At 36.9% G+C, this 25,913-nt stretch overlaps 1 protein-coding gene across 3 annotated transcripts in view; it reads left to right on the top strand.

Annotated features, from left to right (window-relative positions):
* Positions 1 to 25,913, top strand: part of NAALADL2 (N-acetylated alpha-linked acidic dipeptidase like 2) — a 910,351-nt gene that overhangs the window by 849,949 nt on the left and 34,489 nt on the right. For all 3 annotated transcript variants that reach the window (XM_016218033.2, XM_087818309.1, XM_087818310.1), the window contains 2 exons: positions 8,573 to 8,666; positions 18,867 to 19,065. In XM_016218033.2, coding sequence (XP_016073519.1) covers positions 8,573 to 8,666; positions 18,867 to 19,065 — 293 coding nt within the window. The remainder of the gene's footprint in view (positions 1 to 8,572; positions 8,667 to 18,866; positions 19,066 to 25,913) is intronic.

Raw genomic sequence — 25,913 nt, 5'->3', positions numbered from 1 at the left:
TCTTATACAGTTGAATTCATTGTTACCAATATATCCTGTTTAATGAGTAGGTGTTAGGAAGAAATGTAATCTTTATTCTTTACTAAAACACTGTTTTATTAAATTTTTGAAGAGCAAACTAAAACTACATTATTTTGTGCATACAGTGTTATGCTCTGAAAATACAATCCCCAAAATAAGCTATCAATAGAAATCCTTTGGCCTTTTTTGTCTTCCTGCATCATGTATATTTGATGTATGTTTCTGTAGCATTATTATAAACTTTGCTCAATCAATTCTCTAGTCTTTCTTTCTATGATTAATTACTTTGGATAATTTACCAAGTGCATGATTTAATAAACATACAATTGCCCTTTTGAAAATAAACAACTTCCACCCTCTTTGCCCCGCCAGACTTACAGTGGAATCTGCAGTGACAGAGAACTTAATTTCTGTTGTGTTAGTGGGGAGGGAGCAGGGAGGACAGCTAGCTCTGTTTACCCAAAGTCACACATTTTCCTTTAGAAGAACTTTCATGAAATAGATGTAAGATAAACAATAAAATACATTTTTAATATTTTTATTTCATTGTTGTATAAATATATGTATATCCCAACTAAGCAGCCTTGTGTAAACTAATGTAAGAGCATGTGTTTGGCACCAAATTTAGTTCTTCTGATTTTTGCTGTGTGATATACAGTCCACACAGTGCCTTCCTCACAGACGGAATTTTCTCAAGGAAGCCTTTCCTGACCCCTCATATTAGGGCCCCTGTGCACCTTCTCAAGAATCCTATAGCATATAACTATTTCATAATTATGGTCAGTATCTGTCTCTGCTCATGAGAAAAGCCTTGCATCGACAGGACAGGTATCTTTTGGGGGTGCACAAGAAATTTATTTTAAATAAGTAAATGTTCTATAGTTTGACTATAATGTAGAGAATGGGTTAGAGGCAGACATTCAGATCAACTGGGGAGTTTGGGGAATATTCCGGATGAAAGATAATGAGAATCTTAATACTGAATTTTAGCCACATTAAGGGTACGTATATTTTATGTATTTAGGGGTGCATTAATTTTGTGCAGCACAATTTAATGTCTCCCTTTGCTAGAAGTTTAGGCTGGATATGTCAAGAGTATGTCCTTGCTTCCTGTCCTCTGCTGATGTCACAGCTTTGGAAAGCAATCCTGAGGTCTCTGAGGGTGATCTTGCTCTGCTCATCTCCGAGATCTCTGAGTCCCCTTGCCCATGGCTGGCTGCCCTGGGGTTTCTTATCCACAGGACATCTGTTGCTAAATTGGGAGTTTTCAACAATAAAGTGACATAAATCAGAGTCAGGTCACGTCAGGATGAACATAATAGCCTTAAGGGCACCATGCACCACAAAACCATGTTATGAAGACTCTCACCAGACCAAAATTTATCAGATGATGCCTCTGCTCTGAAAGTTAAGGGAAGTGGGCAGGACTCCCCAAAGATCACTGAATCATGTCCATATGCCTAGGTTGAGTTTTAGGGTTTTTGGACTCCCTGCCCAACACACCACATACAAACTTACTTCCCACTTCAAGAACTCTACTTTTGTTACACTGGTTTATTCATATTTCTCTCAAAAGTCTATACTTCATTCTGTCCCAAGATTTTAGCTCATTTTATGCCCCTCACCTGGAATATTTTTCCCCTTTTACACTCTCAATTCTCAAGCCCAAAATATATACATGTGGTATACTTGCATGGTGTGTTTGATGTGGAATAAAATATTGGTACTATCTAGGAAAAAAAGATTTGTGTTTACTAATTTTCTACTGTTAACTTCTTTTTTTAATTGTGTAAAAGTGGTATAATTTGTCTCTAGCAGGAAAGTAAGTCCTAAGGAAAGAAACTGTCTTATATTTTTCTTTTCTTCCCCACAGCACAGTGATGATCACATAATAAAGGCTCAATAGATACTAATGGGACGGCTCATGATTCATCTAGTACCTGTCAGATTGTGTCTTACCATGCCATAGCAACCCTGTCTCTCAATTTCTTTCTCACACGAACCTATAAACAGGTGTTATGATTATCTCACAACACTACCTTCTACAGTGGAGATATATTGCATTTTAGGTCTGACTGAAGACATAAAAACAGTTCCGATGTGATAGTTTAACTTACAGCTTAGGTTTGAGGTATAAACTATGGTTACTTTAATTTTGAATTATAAAACAGAAGAAATCACACATCTACTGAGTGTTTCTGCCTGTAACTGAAAAGAAGTTACATTATGGAACCATGGCATTGGCATTGCTTTAGAGAACCTATATATATAACTAACTGCATTGTTCATGCATTAATAATAAACTCATTCAAAGGCTTCATGGCAGATACGGACACCATACCTGTCAATGAAATACTGTCATTGAGGGGACAATAACCAAACTCTAGATGCTCACAGTTTAATAACTAACTATATATATTTTTCTCTCTAGACTAGTAAGGGAAAAGTGTGAAAAAGTCAGAAAATATAAAAATACCTCCATATAAGGCAACAGATTATGATGCACAAAGTTTAAGAAAAAAATGTATTTGCCTCCATGTTTTCCTTTATTAAATTCCTAAAAACACTCTTTTAAACATTTGAATAGAACACAGAAGAGTAGAGGTTGAGGACAGGAGTCAGGGCCAGCAGTGTACAGGTGCACATCACAGTGCTGGCCCGGACTTCCGTCCCCAGCCTGCACTGTTCTGTGTGCACCCATGGCCAGCCCCTGTAACTACATGAGTGGACGCTGACAGCCAAGGCCCCCGCAGCTGCTTGTGTACTTGGATCCAGCCCTGAGTGCTGTCCCAGGCCTGTACTGCCGCGTGCACCAGCAGATAGGCCCTGCAGTGCAAGCCTGCTCGCTGCCAGCACTGACTCCTGTCCCTGGAGCTCACTGAAGTGCATGGACCTGCAGCTAGTCCCTGCAGCCAGCCAAGTGCGCACTGACAGTCTAGATTCCATAGCTGCTCATTCGCCTACAGTTGGCTCCAGCCCTGCCACTGGCTGAGGCCCTTGGCTATGCGTGTGTGCCTGCAGCCAGTCCCTGCCACCACACAGGCACCTGCAGCCAGCTCCACAGCCATGTGCACACAACCAGCTGTGGCTACCACCACCACCACCACCCTGGTCCCTTGCCTCTGAGGACCCCAATAGCCCTTAAAGCCACTCAGAATCCCGTACAGCTCTTGCTATCAAGGATCACGCAATTGTCAATGTCATACACTTGAGCTGCCCGAGCCAGTGAGAACTTCACCACTCCAAATGTCAACACGTTTGTGAATTTTCCAACTCTTGTTATTGATTTCTAGTTTTATACCATTGTGGCCAGAAAAGATGCTGGTTATGATTATAATCTTCTTAAATTAAGACTTTTATTGTGTGGCCTAACATCTGATCTGTCCTGAAGAATGTTCCATGTGCACTTAAGAATAATGTTTATTCTTCTGCTGTTGGGTGGAATGTTCTGTAAATGTCAGTCTGTCTGGTCTAATGTCTGATTTAAGTCCAATGTTTCCCTATGGATTTTCTGTCTGGATGAAAGTGGGATATAGAAGTCCCCTCCTATTACTGTATTGCTGTCTATTTCTCCTTTCAGGTCTGTTAATATTTGCTGTATATCCTTAGATGCTCCTATATTTGGTCATAAACATTCATAAACACTATATTCTCTTGTTGGATTGATCCTTTTATCATCATATCTTCTTTTATCTTCTTTCATAGCATTTTATCTTCTTTGTCTATTATAAGACAGTCTTTGTTACCTCTCCTTTCTTTGGGTTTTCATTTGTATGAAATATTTTTTCATCCATTTACTTTCAGTCTGTGTTTGTCCTTAAAGATGAAGTCTCTGGTAGGCAACATAATGTTTTATTCATTCAGCAACTCTATATTTTTTTATTGGAGAATTTAGTCAATTTACAATTAAGGTAATTATTGATAGTTATGGACCTACTATTGCCATTTTGTTCATTGTTTTCTGGCTATTTTGTAATTCCTTTGTGCTTTTATTATCCTCTTGCTCTCTTCCTTTGTAAATTGATCATTTTCTGTAGCATTCTTTTTATTTTTGTGTATCTTTTATAGGTTTGTGATTTTGTGATTACCATGAAGTTTTTATAAAATATCTTATATTTAGAATTGTCTCTTTTAAGCTGAAAGCAACTTTGGTTCAAATGCATAATAAAACTCTACATTTTAACTCTCCTAATTCTTCCACATTTTATGTTTTGTTGTCCCAATTTGCATCTTTAATCTTGTATAGTCATTAAAAATTAGTGTGATTATAGTTATTTTAACATTTTTGTCATTTAACCTTTATACTGTATTTTTAAGAAATTTACCTACCACCATTAAAGATTAGAGTATTCTGAATTTAACTATTTATTTACCTTTTGCAGTAAAATTTATACTTTCATATGTTTTTCTTTTACTAGTTAACATCCTTTTGTTTCAGCTTGAAGAATTTCCTCTAACATTTTTTATAAGACTGTAGTAGAGGTAATAAATTTTGTCAGCTTTTACTTATCTGAAAAAATTCTTATCTCTTTTGCAATTCTAAAAGACAACTCTGCTAGGTAGAGTATTATTGATTGGTCGATTGGCTTTTTTTTTTTTCTCAATACTTTAAATATGTCATTCTAATCTCTCCTGTCTTACAAAGTTTCTGCTGTTAAATTTGCTTATGGTGCTTCCCTGTATGTAACATCTTTTGCAGTTTTTAAGATGCTCTCATTGTCTTTAACCTTTGACAATTTAATTATAATGTGTCTTGGTGTGAGTCTCTTTGGATTTATCTTATTTGGACCTGTCTAAGATTCCTAGATCTGGATGTCTGTTTCTTTCCCCAAATTTGGAAGTGTTCAACCATTATTTCTTTGAATAAGCTTTCTGCCTCTTTCTCTCCCTTTTCTCTATCTGGGTTCCCCTATAACACTGATACTGATCCGTTTGATGGTGTCCCATATGTCCCTTAAGCTATCTTTACTCTTTTTTATTCTTTTTGATTATTGCTTTTCTGATTAGATGAAATCCACTGCCCTGAATTTGAGTTTGCCAATTATTGTATTCTTCACCTCTGGTTTCTGTTTGGTACTTTCTTGTATTTTCTGTCACTTTATTAAAATTATCACTCGGTTCATGCATTATTCTCCTGATCTTGATGAGCAAACTTATGGCAATTTTAACTTTTTATCAGGAAAATCACTCATCTTCATTTTATTAAACTCTGTTTCTGCAGTTTAATCTTATTCTTTGTTTGAAGCATATTTCTTTATTTCTTCTTTTTCCTTGACTCTCTGTTTGTTAGTTCCCTCTCCTATTCTTGATGGAATGGCCTCCTGTAGGAGATGAGCCTTGCCCTAGCTCTTGGATTTCTTTCAAGTCTTTGTGATTGTCCAAGCTGAATTCTTTGTTTTCAGTGGCTCCCAGTAACTGAAGGTGTGCCCAGATCTGTCAGTGTCCCAAAAGGAAGATCTCGGTCAACACCTAGATGCAGGCTAATTGGAAGACAAATGTTCAGTCAGCAACTTTGGAAGCATGCGATAAACCTCTTCAGGAAAAACTAGGATATGCACATTTCACTCTGCTACCTCTACATTGAGCCCTGGTGGGATAACAAGTGCCTTTTTGTCTGCTACTTTCTGTTAGAACTGTGAACGCAAGCCCCTCTGACCATCATAGCCAGGGGATCAAGGGATGTATCCCTTGAGTGGTAGCCACAAAAGCCAGGCACCAGACATGTGCACAACCGCTTTTCAGGGAGACACCAGTGTTTCTGAGCAGCGCAGAGGAAGTACACAAAGATGACACTTGGGTCCCTCCAATATCCAGAAAGGATTGCAGTTGGCCCCTAGATGTATGTTAAATTTGAAACCTGACCCTCCAGCTACAGGTTTTAAGATATGTAGATAGACCTCTTTCAGGAAAAGACTGGGAATTATTTTTTTTATTTTTTTGTTCCTGCTGCCTCTGCACTGAACCCTGGGGGGAAAGCCACAGCTAGTCCTCCCAAGATGTTTAACAACCATTTTTTGTTTGCTATAGTGTTGTGAGTATTGTAGCACAAGCCCCATTGGCTTTCAGGGCTAAGTATTTTGGGGATACTATTCCTCAAATAAAAATCTTAAAAGTTAGGGCACTAGATGCTGGACCCAAACACTTCTCTTCTCAGGGCGAAGCTATGAGTTGTGAGCTTCTGCCTTTTGTATGTCCCTGTGATGCAGTGGGTCTTAAGGCCTGAGTATGTCTCAGACTTTCTTACCCATTTTTATGTGGATTTTTTTCTCTTTAGCCTAGGAATCACTCAGCTAATTTCTAGATTTTTTTTTTTTCCCCAGAGGGAATTATTTTATGTGTAGCTGTAGACTTGGTGTGTTCATGAAAGGAGGTGAGTTAAGGAGCCTCCGGTGTCATCATCTAGGCTGGAACCTCAATGTTTATGTGTGTGTGTTTTAACATATTTTTATTGATTTTAGAGAGAGAGGGAAAGGGAGAAGGATAGAGAGATAGAAACATGGATGAGAGTGAAATATCAAACGGCTGCCTCCTGTATGCCCTCTACTGGGGGTCGAGCCTGCAGCCTGGGCATGTGCCTTGACTGGGCATCAAACCAATGACCTCTTGGTTCATGAGTCGATGCTCAACCACTGAGCCATAGCAGCCGGGCTGGAACCTCAATGTTTTTAACACAGGATTAATTCCCTGACCACCTGCCTCTAGGTTTGTTAAGATAATGAATGAGTTATTTAAGTATAAAGCACTTTAAAAATAATAGGGCTTTGTATAAATGTAAGGGAAGATTGCTTTGGCTTGACTGAATAAGGCTGAATTCCAGAGTTGGTGAGAAGAGTATGCAGTACGTCTCATCTCTTCTCACTTCACGGCGAGGCATGCACAAATCCCCCTCTTGGTTATGCAGCTGCAAATAGAACTGATGTAGTCTAAGCAGTCTACCCTGGGCCAGGCGACTTAGAAATCCCAAAATGTGTTGCCAGGTTCTTTCTGAAAGAAATAGCAAGGTGACTGGTGTATATTCCAGTTGTTCGAGCTGCCAAATGGCTCTTAAGAAAGCAAAACAAAACAGCTCTCTCCACCAGCACACAAAGGAGTCACCTTTCCCCTCTTTCCCTGGTTCTTTCATTTTAATCTTTTGTAATGTGTGGTTTCCAGACTCCAAAAGTGTAAACGAAACATGTCTGTTCTGTCGTTTCTATTATCCAGTGCAAATTGGCAAAAGAAACTAGAATGCTTCTTAATCTTCTTTAAAAATTTCTTTTTATAATGTCTTTCCAAATATCAGAGTTCCTTGCATGATTTGGATGGGGTGTGATGGAATAGAAACAGGATTCATATCAATCCATTGCAGGCGGCATAATCGGAACAGGCACTTTCCCAGGACTTTTGTGATCACTATGCTGGTGATAAAACTCTGCAAAGATACCTGAGGCATTGGGGAGGAAGTGGTTGCTACATTTGGGAGAAAAATATCTCAAAAACAAAGGGATACCGAAGTATCTTTTTCTCCTTTATTTCTAAGAAATGTGTTTCTCCAGGCATATAGGAGGTCACATTGAATTGTATTTTTATCATGTGTAAACAATTGGGAAATATAACTTTGAAATATTAAATAGAATTTGACCCTTGTTAAATATGTGGACTTGAATATTTAACAACATTTCATAGTTTATTAGTAACATTAACCCGGCCACATTTCACTGTGTGCCAGCTTTAGGGCTGTAAGGTATGTAGGAGATTCACATAACCCTGGTAAATATTAAATATCAGTTGAGAGAGGAGAGTAACATAGCATTTACGACCAGTCCAAAGTTCCTTTGAGATATATATGAATGCATATGACTTCTTTAATCTATTAAGCAGATGCTAGTTCACTGTAGTGCATGTATTGGCTTTCAAGCACAGTCTTATGGTGGGGGATATGCATGTATGCAAATTCCAGGTATGAGTTTTGGGGATGCCATTCAGAATTTTATATTTTTACATTTCATTTGAACATTGACCTTGAAGATGTATAAATACTATTAGTTTTGAAAAATTTTAGAAAAGTAATTAGGAATATAGTAAAGCATAAAGGAAAAGAGTGCCTAAGATTTTAAAGTAATTTTTTTAGGTTGAATTACATTTTTAAATGAAATCAATTGATCATTAATTTTGTGTGAAGCTTTACTTAGTTCAATAACCAGATATTGATTTTCAGTTTATCTCTACTGTTCAATTTATCGTGTGACATTCTGAAACTGTTTTATAAGGAATTAACAGTTTAAATATTATAACCCCAAGTAGGAAAGCAATTTCTTAATATTTAGTTAAAAAAAAAGAGGAGAAATTATATTTCTTTATATTAACCTGAGACATGAAATAGATACTGAGTTTCTCTTTCTTTATACAAAAATAAAATAAAAAATATGTTAAAAAAAGAGAATGTATAAAAGTATATTGTATGCTACGCGTTTCTGCTATCTGGATGTGTAAGAGTGTCTGGAATAATGAAAAACAAACAAACAAAACCCTTAATACTGAATGCTAGCATTTCTCTTTCTATTTCTTTCAGCTCTCAGGAGAAGTGATTTTACAAATTGCCAACGAGCCAGTTCTGCCTTTCAATGCTCTTGACATAGCTTTAGAAGTTCAAAACAGCCTTAAAGGTAATATTTCTTTAAATTATAGTCATTTTAGAAAATGAAAAACTGTTCAACTAATTTTCAACAAGAAATGGATAAAATTATCTGGTATACTAACTATGGTGATGCAGAGCCTCCCTTCCTATAGAGCATTATCATGGGAAGGGATGGAGAATTTTTGCTGCCATGTCAATGGGAGTGAGGTATACTTATAAGCAAGTGTAAGGCAACATGTAAGTTTTAAAGGATGTTCTACTATCTTTTATCAAAAAGATTTATAGTTTCAAGCTCTAGTTATTATTTATAGGTTCCATGTGGAAAAATATAGTTTAGGGACTTTTTTTTAACATTGTACCTAACATTTAATCAGTTCAAATAAGACTGGCCCAGAAGTTTCTTCTTGGGGATTGGTTTCTATCAGGTAGGGGCTCCATCCCATTCCACTGAAGTGCTGGCTCATCCTAGATTAAGCCCTAAAGCTGGAAATTAAGAAGATAATTTCCATAGTGTCTACTTCAATTCCTTCACATTTGAATATATCTCGTTCTGCAGGATTCTGACAGCACCCTAACAGTTACCTTCATTTCCACTTTATCTGCATATAAATCTTTCAATTAGGCTTATAATTTGTCCTTATTAACCAAATACTAAGGTCAGTATTGTAATTAAAGAATGACCCCTCCTTCTCTTTGAGTCACACATTTTATTATCAGCTCTTTAATGAGTCATTTGTAGACATGCACTCCTCAATGCAAAAGTCGATATTCTAACTATGGGAATCCTTGGAAAGTAGATCATTCTAAAGAGCCAAATATTTTCAATATCTGAAAGTTTAATACTTTTTTTTTTTTGACAACCTGGGTAGCTTCTTAACCAAGGGAATACTACAATCCTACATGTCCCCCCATTATTCTTATGACTTTTATTATGGTGACTGTAAAGCCATGACCTCAAGAACAATTGAGCAGTTGTGTAGAGCTGTTTGCTCCTCTACTAAATGGCCTCATTGCTCTACTTTGTTGTATTTGTCAGTCTCATGTAGTTTTCTTCTTTTTTTACTTTTGTCAAGCTTCTATCTCACTGCTGTGAGTGTGACTCCTGCAGCAGTCACTCTGCCCTCCACTTCTAATTTACTATTTTTAGAATATTTGGGGTATAGACACTGAGTCACCAACTATATGACATTTTGCAAAATAATAGCAGAGCTGGTATAAATAAAGAACAAAATATTCTGTGAATATTCGTATTATTTTTTCTGCAAGGACTTCTTTTAAGCATCTATTTTACTTGTTCAGTAGATTTTTCTCATTTTTATACTTCAGAAAATGCAGTTGGTACTGTGTATAATGCTTAAAACTTTCAGAGAACAAAAGGAGATTATTATTTATGTAACACAGATTTGTTTGTCTATAAAGGAATAACTGTCATTCATAGGAAGGAGACAAAAAAAGTATATGGTGAAATACTAACATTACATGATAGAATTATAAATGATTTACAAATTGCCTTTCTAAGTCAAAATTTTTTATGATAAATGTATACTGCATTTGTAATAAAGACATGAAGAGTTTTATTTTAATTTAAAGAAATAAAACCAGTGAAAACAAAAGTATTAGCACTATTGTAATGTTTTTGACTATTATTTTAATTAATCTTTATTGTTGAAAGTATTACAGGTGTCCCCGTTTTTTTCACCATTGATCCCCTCCACTTGGCATCCGCCCCCACCCCCACCCCCAGGCCCTCCCCACACTACTGGCTGTGTCCATGGGTTAGGCATATATGCATATAAGTTCTTTGATTAATCTCTCCCCACCCACTCCCCTAGCCCTGCCTTCCCTCTGAGATTCCTGTCTGTTCCATGCTTCTATGTCTCTGGATCTATTTTTTTCATCAGTTTATTTTGTCCATTAGATTCCACATATGAGTGAAATCACTATTGTAATTTTAAATGGCAAGTTCTATTATATTAAACAATTGAGTTTATTTGTAAAAATCCATAAACAAATACAATATTTTAGCATTATAATTACTCTATGAGCATTTCAAGCAACATAGGCTACTTCTGAAGGTCAAATAATATCCTAATGGATCATTGTTAGAATTGTATTATTACTCTTGTCTTTTTGGGTAGTTAGAGATCCCTTTCAAAATCTAAAGAAAAATATGTTCTCTCTCCTCAGAAAATTTCATATGTACAAAAAGTTTGCTACAGAGATTTTCACTGCAGGGCAGATACCACTAAGTGTATGTGAACCTCTCCCTAAAACCCAAGGTTGTCAGTAGATGAGCCAGGAGCATTTTGGCTTCTTGCTGTTATATCGGACTGCTTCAGCTTTGGTGAAGGAGTTTTTCTTTGATTGTTGATTATTTTTGAGCTTTGTTTTCTTTTGATGTGAAACTCCTTGAGTCTCTCCCTGTCACTTTTACTCAGAAACATGCACCAGACTTGAAATGTGCCTGATACTAGAAAAAACAAGACAAAGCAAAACAGAATGTAACCAAAAACAATAGACAAAGCATTTTCTTTTTTACCATGACCTGAGTATAAATATTTAATTGAAGGAATTTGATATGACACCTTTAAGCCAAACATTTTTGTATTTTAGTAATCATGGTTCAAACTTATTTGCTCTGTATCATAGTCAAAGGATATTCAAATGTTGTTAAATTGTAGGCAATTTGGTGTACCTGATTTCTTTTGACTACTTTGGTTATAACCTTATTTCTAAAATAGAATACTTGAATATACTAATGTGTGATAATGGACACCATTTAGCAACAACTAAATAAATATTTCAGTTTTAATTTTAGCTACAATGCTAGAAGATTTCATTAGCTAAACAGAATTCCAGTAGCCAAATGAAACATATAAATTTACTGCTAATACAAGCTTAAATTGTTGATATATTTTATTTTGTTATGACAGTTAGCAGTGAAAAGTCTTCAGTTCTCAATTACAGTTTAAAAAAAAAAAAAAAGTGACCTTTAGGGCTGAGCTATAAAACACTGTTTCTCCTTTTTGCAAAGAGTTTAAGTATGAAGGTCTCCGAAAACCCAATTGCATTTTCAACAGTGTAATTTTTACCCCTTGACAACCGGCCATCTTATTTATTTATTACACTAGTTTATGGTAGCAGCAGACCATTCTCTACCGTTCTCACAGCCACCAGAAAGAAGGATAATTTCCCAGTGAATAATTTGTTTGAGTTGATTTATTGGATGGTTCTTGAAAGCTTATTTGACTGAGTGACCTTGGCTCTTAATATTTGGTATATGCCAAACACATAATAGTTAGACAATGAATATTTATATGTGGTGCATGGAAATGTAGTATAAATGATGACTGATAGATAACTAATATGCTTCAGATGTATTTGTGAAAAAAGTTATGTACAAAAAATTTACATATAAGGCATTAGGACTAGTTTGCATGGGCAGGAGAAGGTGTGAAGAATAAAGTACCAGCACACCATTGAACCTGGAATGAGACTAAGGAATGAGCAGTTAATAACCTTACTAAGTTTATTGTGTCTCACTTTAACTATTTTTTAATGTAAAAGACAGGACTTCAAAATCATCAATGACTATATAATTCTGATTTTTTTTTTTTTGGTTTAATATCTACTATTTTTCTTTGTTGGACTTCTGGTTGTTAATTATTTAGCATTATTGTAAAAACTACAACTGACCAAACAGAGTAAAAGTCACTTTCATTTGATCTGGCAATGTACACATTTATTAGTGCAAGCCAGATTCAGCAGGAAACAATTTCGAACACTGTAGCTTGTAGCCCCTTCCCAATTGTCTCACTAAATGTACAATGGTTGTTGGCAGCATTTATTTCCTTCTGTCCTTTGAAAATCTACCAATGCTGATTTGGTCTAACCTTTTTTTATTAGCTCTGAAAATTCATTAGTGTCAATCACTTCATTTTAGGAAGAGGGGTGATATTTCAAAGTGATGACGCCATGGAGGCAAGCACTCTGTGTTGTTAGATTTGTAGCTTCCTATTTTCAAGTGTCACTTTGGTTCTCTGCTACAATCACAAGTGATTAAGGCTCATGTCATATCTTTTTTTTTTCCCTTTCTGAGAAATACAAAATGAATTTACCAATTGGTAAAATTAAATATGTGCTACGTAAATTGCATGATTCTAGTCCTCAGGCCATCTGTTTCCAGTTGGTTTTATTTACCACCAGTTCCAACTCAGAACTGGCCTGTAGGTTGTAAAGGATGAGCATAACTGGCCCTGGGTCCCGCTTGAGAAATCCAAAGCAATCCGTCTAAAATCCAAACAGTTCTGAATCACGCTGGATTTCTAATGGTTTGACCTGAACTGGCATTTCTGGAAATGACCTTTTTGTGCGACAAGGACTTAAACCCAAAAGCATTCTCTGAGTAAGCACATCTTACTGTGTTTGCTCAAATTGATGGAGAAAATTGATGAGGCTGACCAACTATTGGATACAGTTTCCTAAAAATATGTTTAGTATCAATCCCCATTATATTTTTGTAAGGGTTCTGATTATATATAACCATATTAAAGACTGTAGTTCGCCCTGGCCGGTGTGGCTCATTTGGTCAGAGCTTCATCTCATACGCCGACAGTTTACAAGTTTTGTTCCTGCTCAGGGCACATACCTCGGTTGCAGGTTTTGATGTTTCTCTCTCTCTCTTTTTCTCCCCCTCCCCTTCTCTCTAAAATCAATAAGAGTGTCCTTGAGTGAGGGTAAAAGAAAAGATTGCTTCCCATTTATTGATATTCCATACCTGGTTTCAAAAAAGAATTTGAGACAACTGGGCCTTGACCAGAATCAAACCTGATACCCTTCAGTCTGAGGGCCAAGGCTCTAACCACTAAGCGAAACCAGCTAGGGCCTTTTTTCAGTTTTTTGATTTAGCCAAACATTATTGAACTCACATATGTTGTTAAATATGCAACTTCAACTTCCTGCCTCACCGTGGGGGTGATAGTAAATAAACCACACATGAAATGAACTGATTCAAGAAAGCTTTTGCTCACTCTTCCAAAGCAGTCAATAGCCAGATCATGTCGTTGCAAACACAACACAATGGAAGCATCTGTGGCCCACAAAAAGAGCCCCTGGGTATTTTTAATTTCTGCACCAGCCACAAGCATCCATCCCATGCACTATGTTAAAAATTTTGCTAGATTTTCATCTGCCTTGGCTACCTGGATCACTGGATAATTGTGAGAATACAGTATAATCTTTAGACTGTGTTGCCTTTTTTTTTTTTAAGTGGTCAACCTAATTCTTCTAAATATGCCACTTTGACATCTTTGCAAAAAATTTTTTTTCTATTGTATTCAGTTTAGATATAATTATCCACTGGTGGTATATTTCATCATTAAATAATACCTTTTTACCTATGCATTGTAAAATCAACATTAGATTATTTGAGTATCTGTAGAGTACTAGCTTCCACATTTCTTTCGCTACCTGTGTCTGTTGATTTAACTTCTTTAAATAGCCGTCTGAGATGATTCATTGTGATTCATACAAAAGAATGCAGCATGACCAATGGCAAAGTAAGATAATACAGGACTGTTATTTTTCTTGGCTGAAATCATGTTGGGAATTTCTTTTCTTTTCTTTAGTGATACCACAAGATATTTTAAAGATGACATTAAGTAACATATATTTCCTCCCAAATAATCTTCTATTTTGCTTTTAACCAGTGTGTTCTGTGGAACATAAATCATACTTTTTGTTGTTGCTATAAATTGGTGAAGTCTAAGCTGTGATTGCACAATTTTTAGCACCTTTAAAACTGGGATAAGCTTATCTATAGAAGAATAGGTTCTGTGAAATACTATTAAAGCAAAAGGCTATATTGTTTGATATAAAAATGTAGCTTTAGACTATAACCAGTATATTTCACTCTTAATTTAAAATGAAATTGAGTGAGCCTTTAAAAATAAAGCCAGAAAATGGAAACAAGACATTTAAAAAAAAAAAAAAATGGAAATAAACTAAAACTTTTTGGAATCTGAAACTCTGAAGAGAGACCATAATAGTAGGTACTAAAATCATTTTTTAAAATAGTACAGTTGTAAATTTACCCAGGAGATTATAGAATAGTCATAACACACAAAGGTTTAGGCCATGCTGACACTCATCAATTTACGAAGTGCCTAAGGAAAAGAAGTAGTTTGCACAGGTCCCAGGTCCTAGCAGGTTAGAACACGTGTAGACTTACTGGGTGCAGCTAGCACTGTAGTGACGGCCTTACCCAGAACTCTTAGAGACCTGTGAGTAAGACTTGTACCAAGTACCTTTGAGCTTCTGCTCTGTTGGAATGTGTTTTGGGATCCTGTCTCAAGGATCCTTAGGAGGAACAAGTTTCCTGGGAAGCACCTTGGCACTTTGGGGGCCTCCATAGAGCCCCAAGTATTATGTTAAGTGTGTCACATTCCTTTTGACATTTAATCTTACTCAAAACTCATGAGTTTAGCCCGGCTGGGTGTGGCTCAGCGGTTGAGTGTTGACCTAAGATCGAACAGGGTTCGATTCAGGCTCCGGGCACATGCCCGGGTTGCAGGCTCAGTCCCCAGTGGGGGGCATGCGGGAGGTGGCTGATCAATGACTCTCTCATCATTGATGTTTCTATCTCTCCCTCTCCTTTCTTCTCTCTGAAATCAATAAAAATGTATTTTTTTTAAAAAACACACAAAAACCTCATGAGTTTAGCTGGGTATCATTAAAACTGATTTTAGAGATTAAGAAACTGAGCTTCGGAGCTGGTGTGTGTGTGTGTGTGTGAGAGAGAGAGAGAGAGAGATACTCAAGTTTAGGGCTTGAATCTGACACAAACATATTTGTGTCTGTCAGAATCCAAAGCCCCTGCCCTTTCCACTACAGCACTCGGCCTCGTGAACTGCCTTCAGGGGAGGGTGCTGTTGGGTGCTGGAGGACTAGAAGGCAAGAGACTCCCTGCATGGTAGGAATGTTTCCTCCGCTGTATTTTAAAGCCCCTCCTGAACTGGCTTGCTTACATCTCAATTTGCATCTCTATAGCCACTAACTAAGATACTTCCTTTCTTCCTTCCCCCTCTCCCTCCCTTTCTCCCTCCCTCTTCTTGAATTAATATTGATAGTTTATGATGCCCAGCTTAGTCCTATCCATAAAAGCTAAAAAAATTAAAAGGGTTTAAGTTAAAGATAGATTAAAACTCCAGAGGGGTGAGGACTGAGGGAAGCGAAGGGAAAACTAATGATGTTGCTTACAGCTGGAACACTTACCTCGACCACTTTAACACAGATCAAGTCCCAGAACTTTCAGGAGTCCCATTTGAGGTGCCCTTGATTTCTGGACAATTTTATTATTTTTGTCTCAAGTTTTATTTCTTCCCTGGGATCTACTAAGCATATTCTTGTACACGAAGAACTCTTCAGTCATCCTCATGAGCATTAATTTCATTTGACACTATTTATTCTCAATTTATGGATTATTTATAACAAGGTTAGAAACCTGTTAAGGTGAGAGATTTAATCTTATGTCTTTGCCTCTCTCCCAATACTTACAGAATAACACACAAAATAGGTCTCATGAAGTACTTGCTGAAAATACATTTGTTATATTCCTTTGAGATGAAAGGAAAAAATACAAACTTCCTGTTTGAAACGTAGAAGTACGTTTCAATTGTCTCTTGAATAAAATCAACATAGTTTCACTAGGGAATCTCAATTATTTTGCATTATACTAAGGTTGATTTTTAATATTTGTTGCAAATTATTTTGTGCTGTTATGCTATAAAAAGTTATTAATGCTTGGCTTTTCACCAGGAGCAAAATGTAGAAGGATCATTTTCAGAGACTGGATGTTTAAGTTCTTTACCCTTCTGTGTTACCCCTTCCCTTATTCTTCAGAGGTTTGATTCGCCAGCCCATGGAAAGAAAAATGGTGCCAGATCCACAGAATGCTGATTGAAGTGTGCAGGGAAGGGGTGTGATACAGCTGCCAGGAGGGGCCGCGGAGGGAGGGAGTGATAAGAAGTAGCACGTCTGAGAATGAAAGCATTAGCAAAGCTGTCACAGTACTTCTTGCACGCCTCTCGAAAATGAGTTGGTAGTGATTTCTGTTCAGTTTGTGGACTCTGATAACAATAACTTGCCTTAGCATAGTGACCTTTATGCTTAGAAAATGAAATAAACATTTTCCATTTTCCACAAGGAAACTGAACGACACTAATATTAAGTAATCTACTCAAGACCACATTGATGGCAATTAAGTAGACCAAGCTCTTCTCTGTTTTTTGATATCAAGTTCTTGGTTTTTAGACTCCATGTACATATTACTTCAAGATACTTATATAAACCCTCCCTGAGAGATATGTCTAGCTCCTACTTCATTTTCTTTGGTCAGATAGACTTATTACTTATTAAACCTGAATTGTTAAGAACCTCAATTAGTCCTCTCTTTGACATTCATTATGTCTTAAATGAAGTTTTATATATTCTTTGTTTTTATGGGTTATTGTTAGGCCATATTTTAATTCAATTCAATTTATTTAACTTACCATTACCCTAAAATAGACTCTTTTTAATTTTTTCTTTGCAACTATTATTGATTTCAGTAGTAAAGTAAGGGACATAAGATTTGTTGAGTATGTTCCAAACATCTCCCTGAGTAATTCTGTAGGCATTATTTAATATTTAGTAGCTGTGTGGTGGTGGGCAAATTACTGAGCATCTTGATGCGAATAAGACATTATCTTATAATTCAGCATTCACTCAACAAAAATTTTATTAAATGACTATCATATGTAAAGTATTGTGCTAAAATCTGGAAATACAAAGAGAGATAAAACATTTGTGGATCTAGTGGGGTTCTTTTCAGCCAGGAAAAGGTGAGAGACATGGCAGATAAAGATTAAAATATTACAGATGCCATGATACTATGATTGAAGTACACAGTTCACATGTTCAGTCATTCAATGAAATGCAGGCACAGTTTTAGGTGCTGGGCGAGTGGCAGTGAACAAAACAGACAAAAATCTTTTTCCCTCACAGAACTGACATTTTAGCAGGGATCCTAAAGATAATGAAAGCACAATCATCTGGGGCTACAAAAACCTACGTAGAAAAGGTTACATAACTTTCTGGGTCTTATTTAAAGAGACAAACGAGCTCCAATTAGCACAGAAATGACCATTAGGAGTCCTTGGAACATCAGTGACATTGCAAGATGATTGTGTGAACAGTGGAAGTGAAGCTACACTTCAATTTGTAGCCTCATAGCCCTGAGGTAACACACAGGCATATGCTGTGGATGGCAGGTTTCCTCTCCACTGTCGGGATTCTTTCTGGACCCAGCCAGTTCCTAAAGGTGTCAAATCTCTATGTCTGCACCGCCGTGAAAGATCGATTCATTTAAAGCTAAATAAGGTAGAATGGTACAATTCGTCTCGCTTGATTCCGCAGTAACGTCTTCAATTCTGTAGTGTATGTTACGTCAGAACAGATTTTTATTTCTTAATGGAAGACTCTCAAGGATGTCCAACTTGTTCTTGCTGTTGTTCAGTCTTTCGATTCCAGCATAAACTAAATGTCTTATCCATCTTGTTCATTCCTTGCGTCAAGATGCTCAGTAATTTGCCCACCACCACACAGCTACTAAATGGTGGAGCAGGGATTTGAACTCAGGTGGTCTGGCTCCAGGATCTGGTGGCCATAATCACTATACTAACATGACCTTTTTCTTAGTCAAAGGAATGACCTGTGTTCTCTTTGCTACCACCGTTCATATCAGAATGACTTTCAGTAAGTTAGACAAACAACACAGTAACGTATCTCGTGTTTTCAAAAAATAATGAGTCAGAAAGATCTTTCTTCTGTTTGTAGCCTGTCATTTACTTGCTTGGTGACCTATGGCAATTTACTTACTTTAATTAATTTTCAGCTTTTATGAGATAGACATGGAAATACAAGGTTTGGTGAATAATAGATGAGATAATTATATAATGTGCTCAACCCAGTACCAGGAACATAGTCTCTCAACCATCAGTACCTATTTGCTGGAATTGTTACTAGTGGTAATTATTATCCGCAGTATTAGTAGCGGTAAATTTAATAAACTTAGTGGAATACAATAAAGTTAGACAATATTTTTGGTGAAATTAATACATCATAATTATAAAAGGATGATTTGCTCCTTTGACAATGTCTCTTCTGAGATGAGCTCATTTTTCTTCACCAGCCGATCAACCCAACACTCATCAGCTGCTGGCCCCCGCCTCCCGCCTGCGGGAAAGTGCTGAACTCTTTCAGTCGGACGAGATGCGGCCTGCTAACGATCCCAAGGAGAGAGTCCCCCTGCGCGTCCGAATGCTGAATGACATTCTCCAAGACATGGAGAAGAGCTTCCTGCTTCAGCAAGTGCCACCAGGTTTTTATAGGTAGGATATGTGCTTCAAAATTTATATTTCATACCCCTCAATTAAACTTTTATGTTTAACTTTTCAGAATATGTATCTTCTGTGAACAAAAGTTTCTTAACAATGTAAAACATTTATTATATCTCTAACTTGAGGACCATTCTCCTTCCCCAAAGAACAGTTCAGCCGCATAAATATAGAATAAAGGAAACTTGGTTTAGTAGTACATATAGAAAATGATTTAGTTTAGTAGTATCATATAGAAAATGATGAAGAATTTTTTTACATTAAGTCAGTGTGTGTTAAACATGATATAGATACTGAAAAAAACACAGGTGAAATTATAGGTTGTATTGGGAGAAATAAACTTCTGTGAACGAATCAGAAGATGAACCCATGCTATTCTGTCCTAGTAGGACCAAATCTAGAGCACTGTGTTTCATTCTAGAAACTACATTTTTTCATTTAAATTTTTTATTGTTGACACCATTGCAGATGCCTTCCATTCCCCCCCACCCTTCACCCGCCTGCACCCAGGCTCTGCCCCCCCCCCCTTAGCCCTCCTCACACTATTGTCTGTGTCCAGGGGCAATGCATAGATGTTCTTTAGCTAATCTCTTCACCTTCCTTTATCCAGTCCCGCCCCTCCCCCTGCCCCTTTGGCATCTGTCAGTCTAGTCTGATCTATGTACCCATGCCTCTGGTTCTATTTTGTTAGTTTATTTTACTCATTAGAGTCCACATATAAGTGAGATCATATGGTATTTGTCTATCTCTGACTGGCTTATTTTGCTTAGCATGATAACCCCCAGGTCTGTTCATGCTGTTGCAAAGGGTAAGAGTTGCTTCTTTTTCACAGCCTCATAGTATAGCAACTACATTTTTAAGAGGGAGTTAGATAAGTTTAATATTCAGGGGAGAGTGGGATTTTGATGAATCTTGAAATAACTAGGGGAATAGAGATAATTGATTGAAGGGTCACAATAGAGTGATTTTTGAAAACATTTAAACAGTTTTAACAAATATTTTAGTAAAACAATTTTCCTGTGGAAGGGGACTCAATTTAGGCTCTTAGAGGATGAGACAACTACAACCCCTTTTTGATTTTTGAGTTCCTGATATAGCAGAAATTAAACTAAGAAAATGCAGTTTAAAAGAGTATTACATATTTAAAATTTTTTAACTGTTTGATTCTTCTATAAGACACAAAATTTATACATACCTTTTGGTGTAATAGACTCTAATATAATGTGTTCATGTGTCTAGCAATTATATATACATATCTATGTACGTTCTCTGTGTGTATGTATATGTGAGTAGGTATTTTTATATATGTTTTTATGAGTGTATATGTGTGTGTGTATGTATATATATATGGTGCAGGGTTTATCATGAGTCAAGGCAGGAGACAAAAAGATGTTAGAGGAAGAGTGAGGCAAAGACTATTTGGCCCAAAACTCTCATACTCTCACATATAAAAGGTCTCAAATTTAGCATTAACTTACATTCATCTATCATCTATCTATCTATCTATCTATCTATCTATCTATCTATCTATCTATCTATCATCTATCTATCTATCTATCTATCATCTATCTATCTATCATCTATCATCTATCTATCTATCTATCATCTATCTATCTATCATCTATCTATCATCTATCTATCTATCTATCTATCATCTATCTATCTATCTATCTATCTATCTATCTATCATCTATCTATCTATCATCTATCTATCTATCTATCTATCTATCTATCTATCTATCTATCTATCTATCATCTATCATCTATCATCTATCATCTATCTATCTATCATCTATCTACCTCTCTCTCTCTCTCTCTCTCTCTCTCTCTAAAATAATACCCTGGACTAGACATACTATGTATTTCCAAAGGATATAGCTAGGGCTAAAGAATTCAAGCATAGGAATACAATTCTTAATTATATATGAGAAAGAAGTTTTTAACAAGTATCTTAAGTAACTAAATATGATGCTTTTATAGGGTGATGAACTCATCATCATTGAGTAGCCCTAAGTCCCCTGGATATTTGGACTACATGAGATTTAAGGTGTCTTTTAGTACAAAAATTATGTGATCTGACAAATCGCTTGATCTCTTCATACCTTAAGTTTTATATCTATAAAATAAGATAATGGAATGAGACCCTTTTCTAATAAGAAACTTTTTCTTCTGGTATTTCATGATTTTTCTTTATGATTTTAAAACCAAATTCACATTTAAAATCTTTATTTTATATCATTTCTTCTCATGCTATGACTCTGTGCCATAACTGTTTGGGAAATATTCATTTATTAAAAGGGATGTTTTTAAGGCACTTTGCCTGCTCCATGTATTCTTGTAAGCATCAGAGCCATTGAAGTCACCTCAAGTTAGAATCACCTGCCCTGCCCTAGCCGATTTGGCTCAGTGGTTAGAGCATTGGCCCCAGGATTGAAGGGTCCTGGGTTCAATTCCAGCCAAGGGCACGTATCTCAGTTGCAGCCTCGATCCCTGGCCCTGGTCAGGGCTCATGCAGGAGGCAAACAATCCATGTGTCTCTCTCACATCTATGTTTGTCTCTCTCTCTCTCCCTCTCTCTCCCCGCCCCTCTCTCTGAAAAGCAATGAAAAAATGCCTCAGGTGAGGATTTAGCAAACAAACCAAAAAACACCTGCCATGATGAGGTTATATTACTGGGGCGGGAATGGGGACACGAATGAACAAGGCACTTAAGTAAAATACAGTGTATGGTAAATATAGTGAGTGCTAAAGAGACTAATTAAGCCACATTATTAAATACAGCATTTTAAAAAGTCTTTATCAAAGAGGTAAATTATATTTTTAGACTATTATATGTAAGATAATTCTATTTCTTTCACTTTTAACTTAGGAAAATTCAGAAATTAATAAAAACCATACATTAATACCTAGTTTTATATATTGTTATATAGTAAACTCCTTCCCTATTTGCCTTTCATGGCACTTTCAGTAGATATAGAAGACCCCTTATGGTCTGACTTATGTATCTGGTGCACATTTTATTACCCCTTCAATATTTATGGACTCAATTTACTTTATTATTTATTTTCCATAGAAAAGTAAATATTTGCCTTGCTTTGAGTTAACCATGATTAAGCAAGTGATTTTTTTCCTGTTAGTAATACCATTATTGGATACCTTGTCTTCCAGTGTGTAAGCTTGAAAGCATTGATTATAATGTTCTAACATATAGAGCAAACTTTAGGATTGTAAACATATAGTTCAGTATTTTGTCATTAAATTATTTCTATAGTTATCGAAGAAATACATGTATGCTATTCTTCTCCTTGGCTCTATTAATTCATGTATATGCCAACAGAACAAATAGAATAAATAGCTTCATTTTGATGTATCTGACTGAACTGCATCCCAAGAGTGCGATGAATTTTACTTCGTTTATGAAATATATAGCAAATCATCCTACCTTTTTTTTATTCGTAGAGAATTCACATTTCTAAGTATTCTGGATGCAAAAAATATTTCAAAATTATAAGGCTTCATGCTCTCCAGCCTTACAAGCTCCTCTTTTATGGGAGAGAAACAGTTCAAAGTAAAGTGGTGGGTATGACAGGGAGATATGCCACTTAGGAAAATGGAAAAATTGGTTATTTATAATGATAACTATAAAGAGAAAAGATAAAATTCTTAATTACATTGAACCAAAGAACATTTAGTGAACAGGTTTAGCTTTTTTTTTAATGTTAAACAACCCCTAGGGATGTTATTCGTGTAAGAATCTCACTCTTCAACCCGATGGTGTTATGACAATTGTCATCAAATATGCAAGGAGGAAGTCAAAAATGATTTGCTTTTTAAGAAAGTTGTTGACAGAACTTCACTGTATAGAGCTAAATATTGCATTTGGAATTTTTACTTTGTCCCAAAGGATACTGCCTCAACAAATGTGTCACTAAACACTGAAATATATTATTTTTGGAATATGCAAAAGAATTTTCTTCACAATGTGGCATTGGACAATTCAAAGATTTTTAAATCTATGGTGTTGGTCTAAAACTAACTCTCATTCCTATAAATAACCTTTCGTTGAAGATTGCTCTGTGCATGCATACTGATGGGACTTGACAATATAAAATCCCCACCTTCAAGGAATTTAATTTAATTGGAGGTAAAGTATATTAATCATAATTTAAATAAATTTGCAGAATACTTATGCAAAGTGCCCAATGAGTTCTACAGGCAAGAAGTGCTGTTGGGATTCAGTGAAAAGAGAAATTATTATCTTGTGGCAGTCAGAAAAGCTTTTACAGGAAAAGGGATGCATTTATCTGGACTTGAGGGAATGGGTAAGGTGCCCAATAAATTAGGGAGTGCTATAGACTTAATATTTGTTTCCTCCCCAAATTTACATGTTGAGATATAATCTTTAATATGATGGCATTTGGAGGCAGGGCGACTAGGAAATGATTGCCTCACGAGTGTAGAGGTCCACTCTCTCATGAATGGGAACAGTGGCCTCGCTATTGAAGAGACCCTAAGAGCCCCCGCCCTCCTCCCTGTGAGGACAGGTGTCTGGGAGTCAGGAAACTGTCCTCACCGACATGGGTCACCTGCTCCTGGGCTTCCCAACTCCAGACTGAGAGAAACAAATTTGTGTTGTTTATACATCACCCAGTCTATAGTGTTTTCTTTCTTTCTTTTTTTTTTTTTTTTTTAATCCTTACCTGAGGATATGTTTTCCTTGATCTTTAGAGAGAGAAACATCAAAGTGAGAGAGAAATATCGTGGGTCTGTTGCCTCTCGTACGCACCCCTATTGAACTCACAACCTCTTGGTGGACAGGACTATGCTCCAATCAACTGAGCCACGTGGCCAGGACTATCATATTTTCTCTCTTTTTCTGGTTAATCCTCACATGAGGACATTTTTCCACTGCTTTTCAGAGAGACTGGAAGGGAGGGAGGCAGAGGGAGAGAAAGAGAGAGGGAGAGATCGCCTGCTTGCCCCCCCCAAGCAGGACAACCCAGGTACGTGCCCTTGACGGGGGATCTAACCCGTACCCCTTCAGTGCTTGGGCTGATGCTCTAACCCCTGAGAAACACCAGCCAGGGCTCTAGTGTTTTCTCATAGCAGCCCAAACTGACTAAGACAGGGGACATTTCCAAGAGAGGACAGTGTGAAAAACATGCAAAGGACAGGTTGCCCGGGACATGCCAGGGAGCGAAAAGCAAGAAGTGCAAACGGTCTGAATGGTTATTAGGTTCATGATTATGGAGAGCAGGGAGGAATCAAAGTGTGGAGTCCCTTCAGTCCGTGTTGAGAGATTTGGACTTCATTGTTTACACAAAAGAGCCGTGAAGAAATCTGCGTTGTGAGGAAGAGTTATCTGCAGTTCCATGAAGGGGCCACTGCCGTTGGGAGAGAAGAGAAGCCTTCAGGAAGGCTCTGGCATAAGAAAGGTGTGGGGGGGCTGAGAACATAATTCAGTGTCAGTGAAGAACGAAGGGCTGACTGGGAGCTGGAGTTGAGGAGTTGGTGAGTTAGTGATTGAGTGGCTGTGGAAGCCTTATTTCAGGTCGTTGGGACTCCCCCGGGGCTGGGCAGATGAGGCAGGTGGTGGGGGAAGGAACCTCCTCTCTGTTTCTCCAGCCGGTTCGTAAGGCTCTCAGCACCTCCGGGTCTCTGTGTAGTGATATGATAATCTGTTGTTCAAGATAGTTCCTAAAGTCCCTCAAGCTCTAAGAATCTGATTCAGTGGACACTGACTGTATTACGACTCAGGCAATTTTTCTAATCCTGTGTAAAAGGAGCAGAGAAGAGCACAATGATAGATTATAACAGCGTAATAAAAAGCTGCAAAGTCCTCCACAGGTACTGAGCTGGGTGAACAGTGGGGAGCTGCTCATAACATGATATATACGATCAGGGATCATGTAAATGAAAGTGTGTTGAAAACTACAAAATATTGCAAAAATATTACTGCTATCAAAATCCAGCAATGTAAAATCTGACTTATTGCCCCCGAGGAGGAAGGAGATTATGTATTTTCTTAAGAATTCTCTCTTAAGTCTTCTCTCTGTCTCCTCCCTTTACTGCAACTCCAGTAGGGAATGCTCTCCTACTGGGGGGTGGAGATGAGATCTTCTGGCATCTGTGTATTGTTAATGGATTCTTTTTATTTAATTTATTTAAATCTCTATAGTTATTCTGCAAAAGCAGAGTATGCCATCTGGCCCAGTGAACCTATGCATTCTCCACTACAATATGTTTTCCTAAAAAATATAGACTATTTTTTAGAGAAGTTTTAGGTTTAGGGGAAAATTGAGCAGAAAGTACAGAGTTCCCATATAACCTATAACCCTTCACACAAACACACAGTTTGCTCCTTCCAATACACAGCTCCTCCCCCATTACTAACATTTTGCAAAGTGTAGTACATTTGTTACAATTGATGAACCAACATTGATACATTATTATTAACTAACTTTCATACTTAATATTAGGGTTTATGCTTGGTGTTGCACATTCTATGGGTTTTGACAAATGTATAATGACATGTATCCACCATTACAGCATCATACAGAATAGTTTCCCTGCCCTAAAAATCTCTGCTGCGCCTATTCATCTCTCCCTCCCCACTCCCCAAGCCTCTGTCAACCACGGATCTTCTTACTGTCTGCCTTTTCCAGAGTGTCATAAATTTTGAATCATACAGTATGCAACCTTTTCAGGTTGGCTTCTTAACTTAGCAATATGAATTTAAGTTTCCTCCATATTAATTTTTTAATCACTGAATAATATTCCATTGTATAGATGTATCACAATTTCTTTATCCATTCACCCACTGAAGGATTCAATTTTTTATA

The sequence above is a fragment of the Miniopterus natalensis genome, chromosome 6 (assembly GCF_054644295.1).
Source record: "Miniopterus natalensis isolate mMinNat1 chromosome 6, mMinNat1.hap1, whole genome shotgun sequence".
Lineage (NCBI taxonomy): Eukaryota > Metazoa > Chordata > Mammalia > Chiroptera > Miniopteridae > Miniopterus > Miniopterus natalensis.
This window is presented reverse-complemented; position numbering and strand designations above follow the sequence as displayed.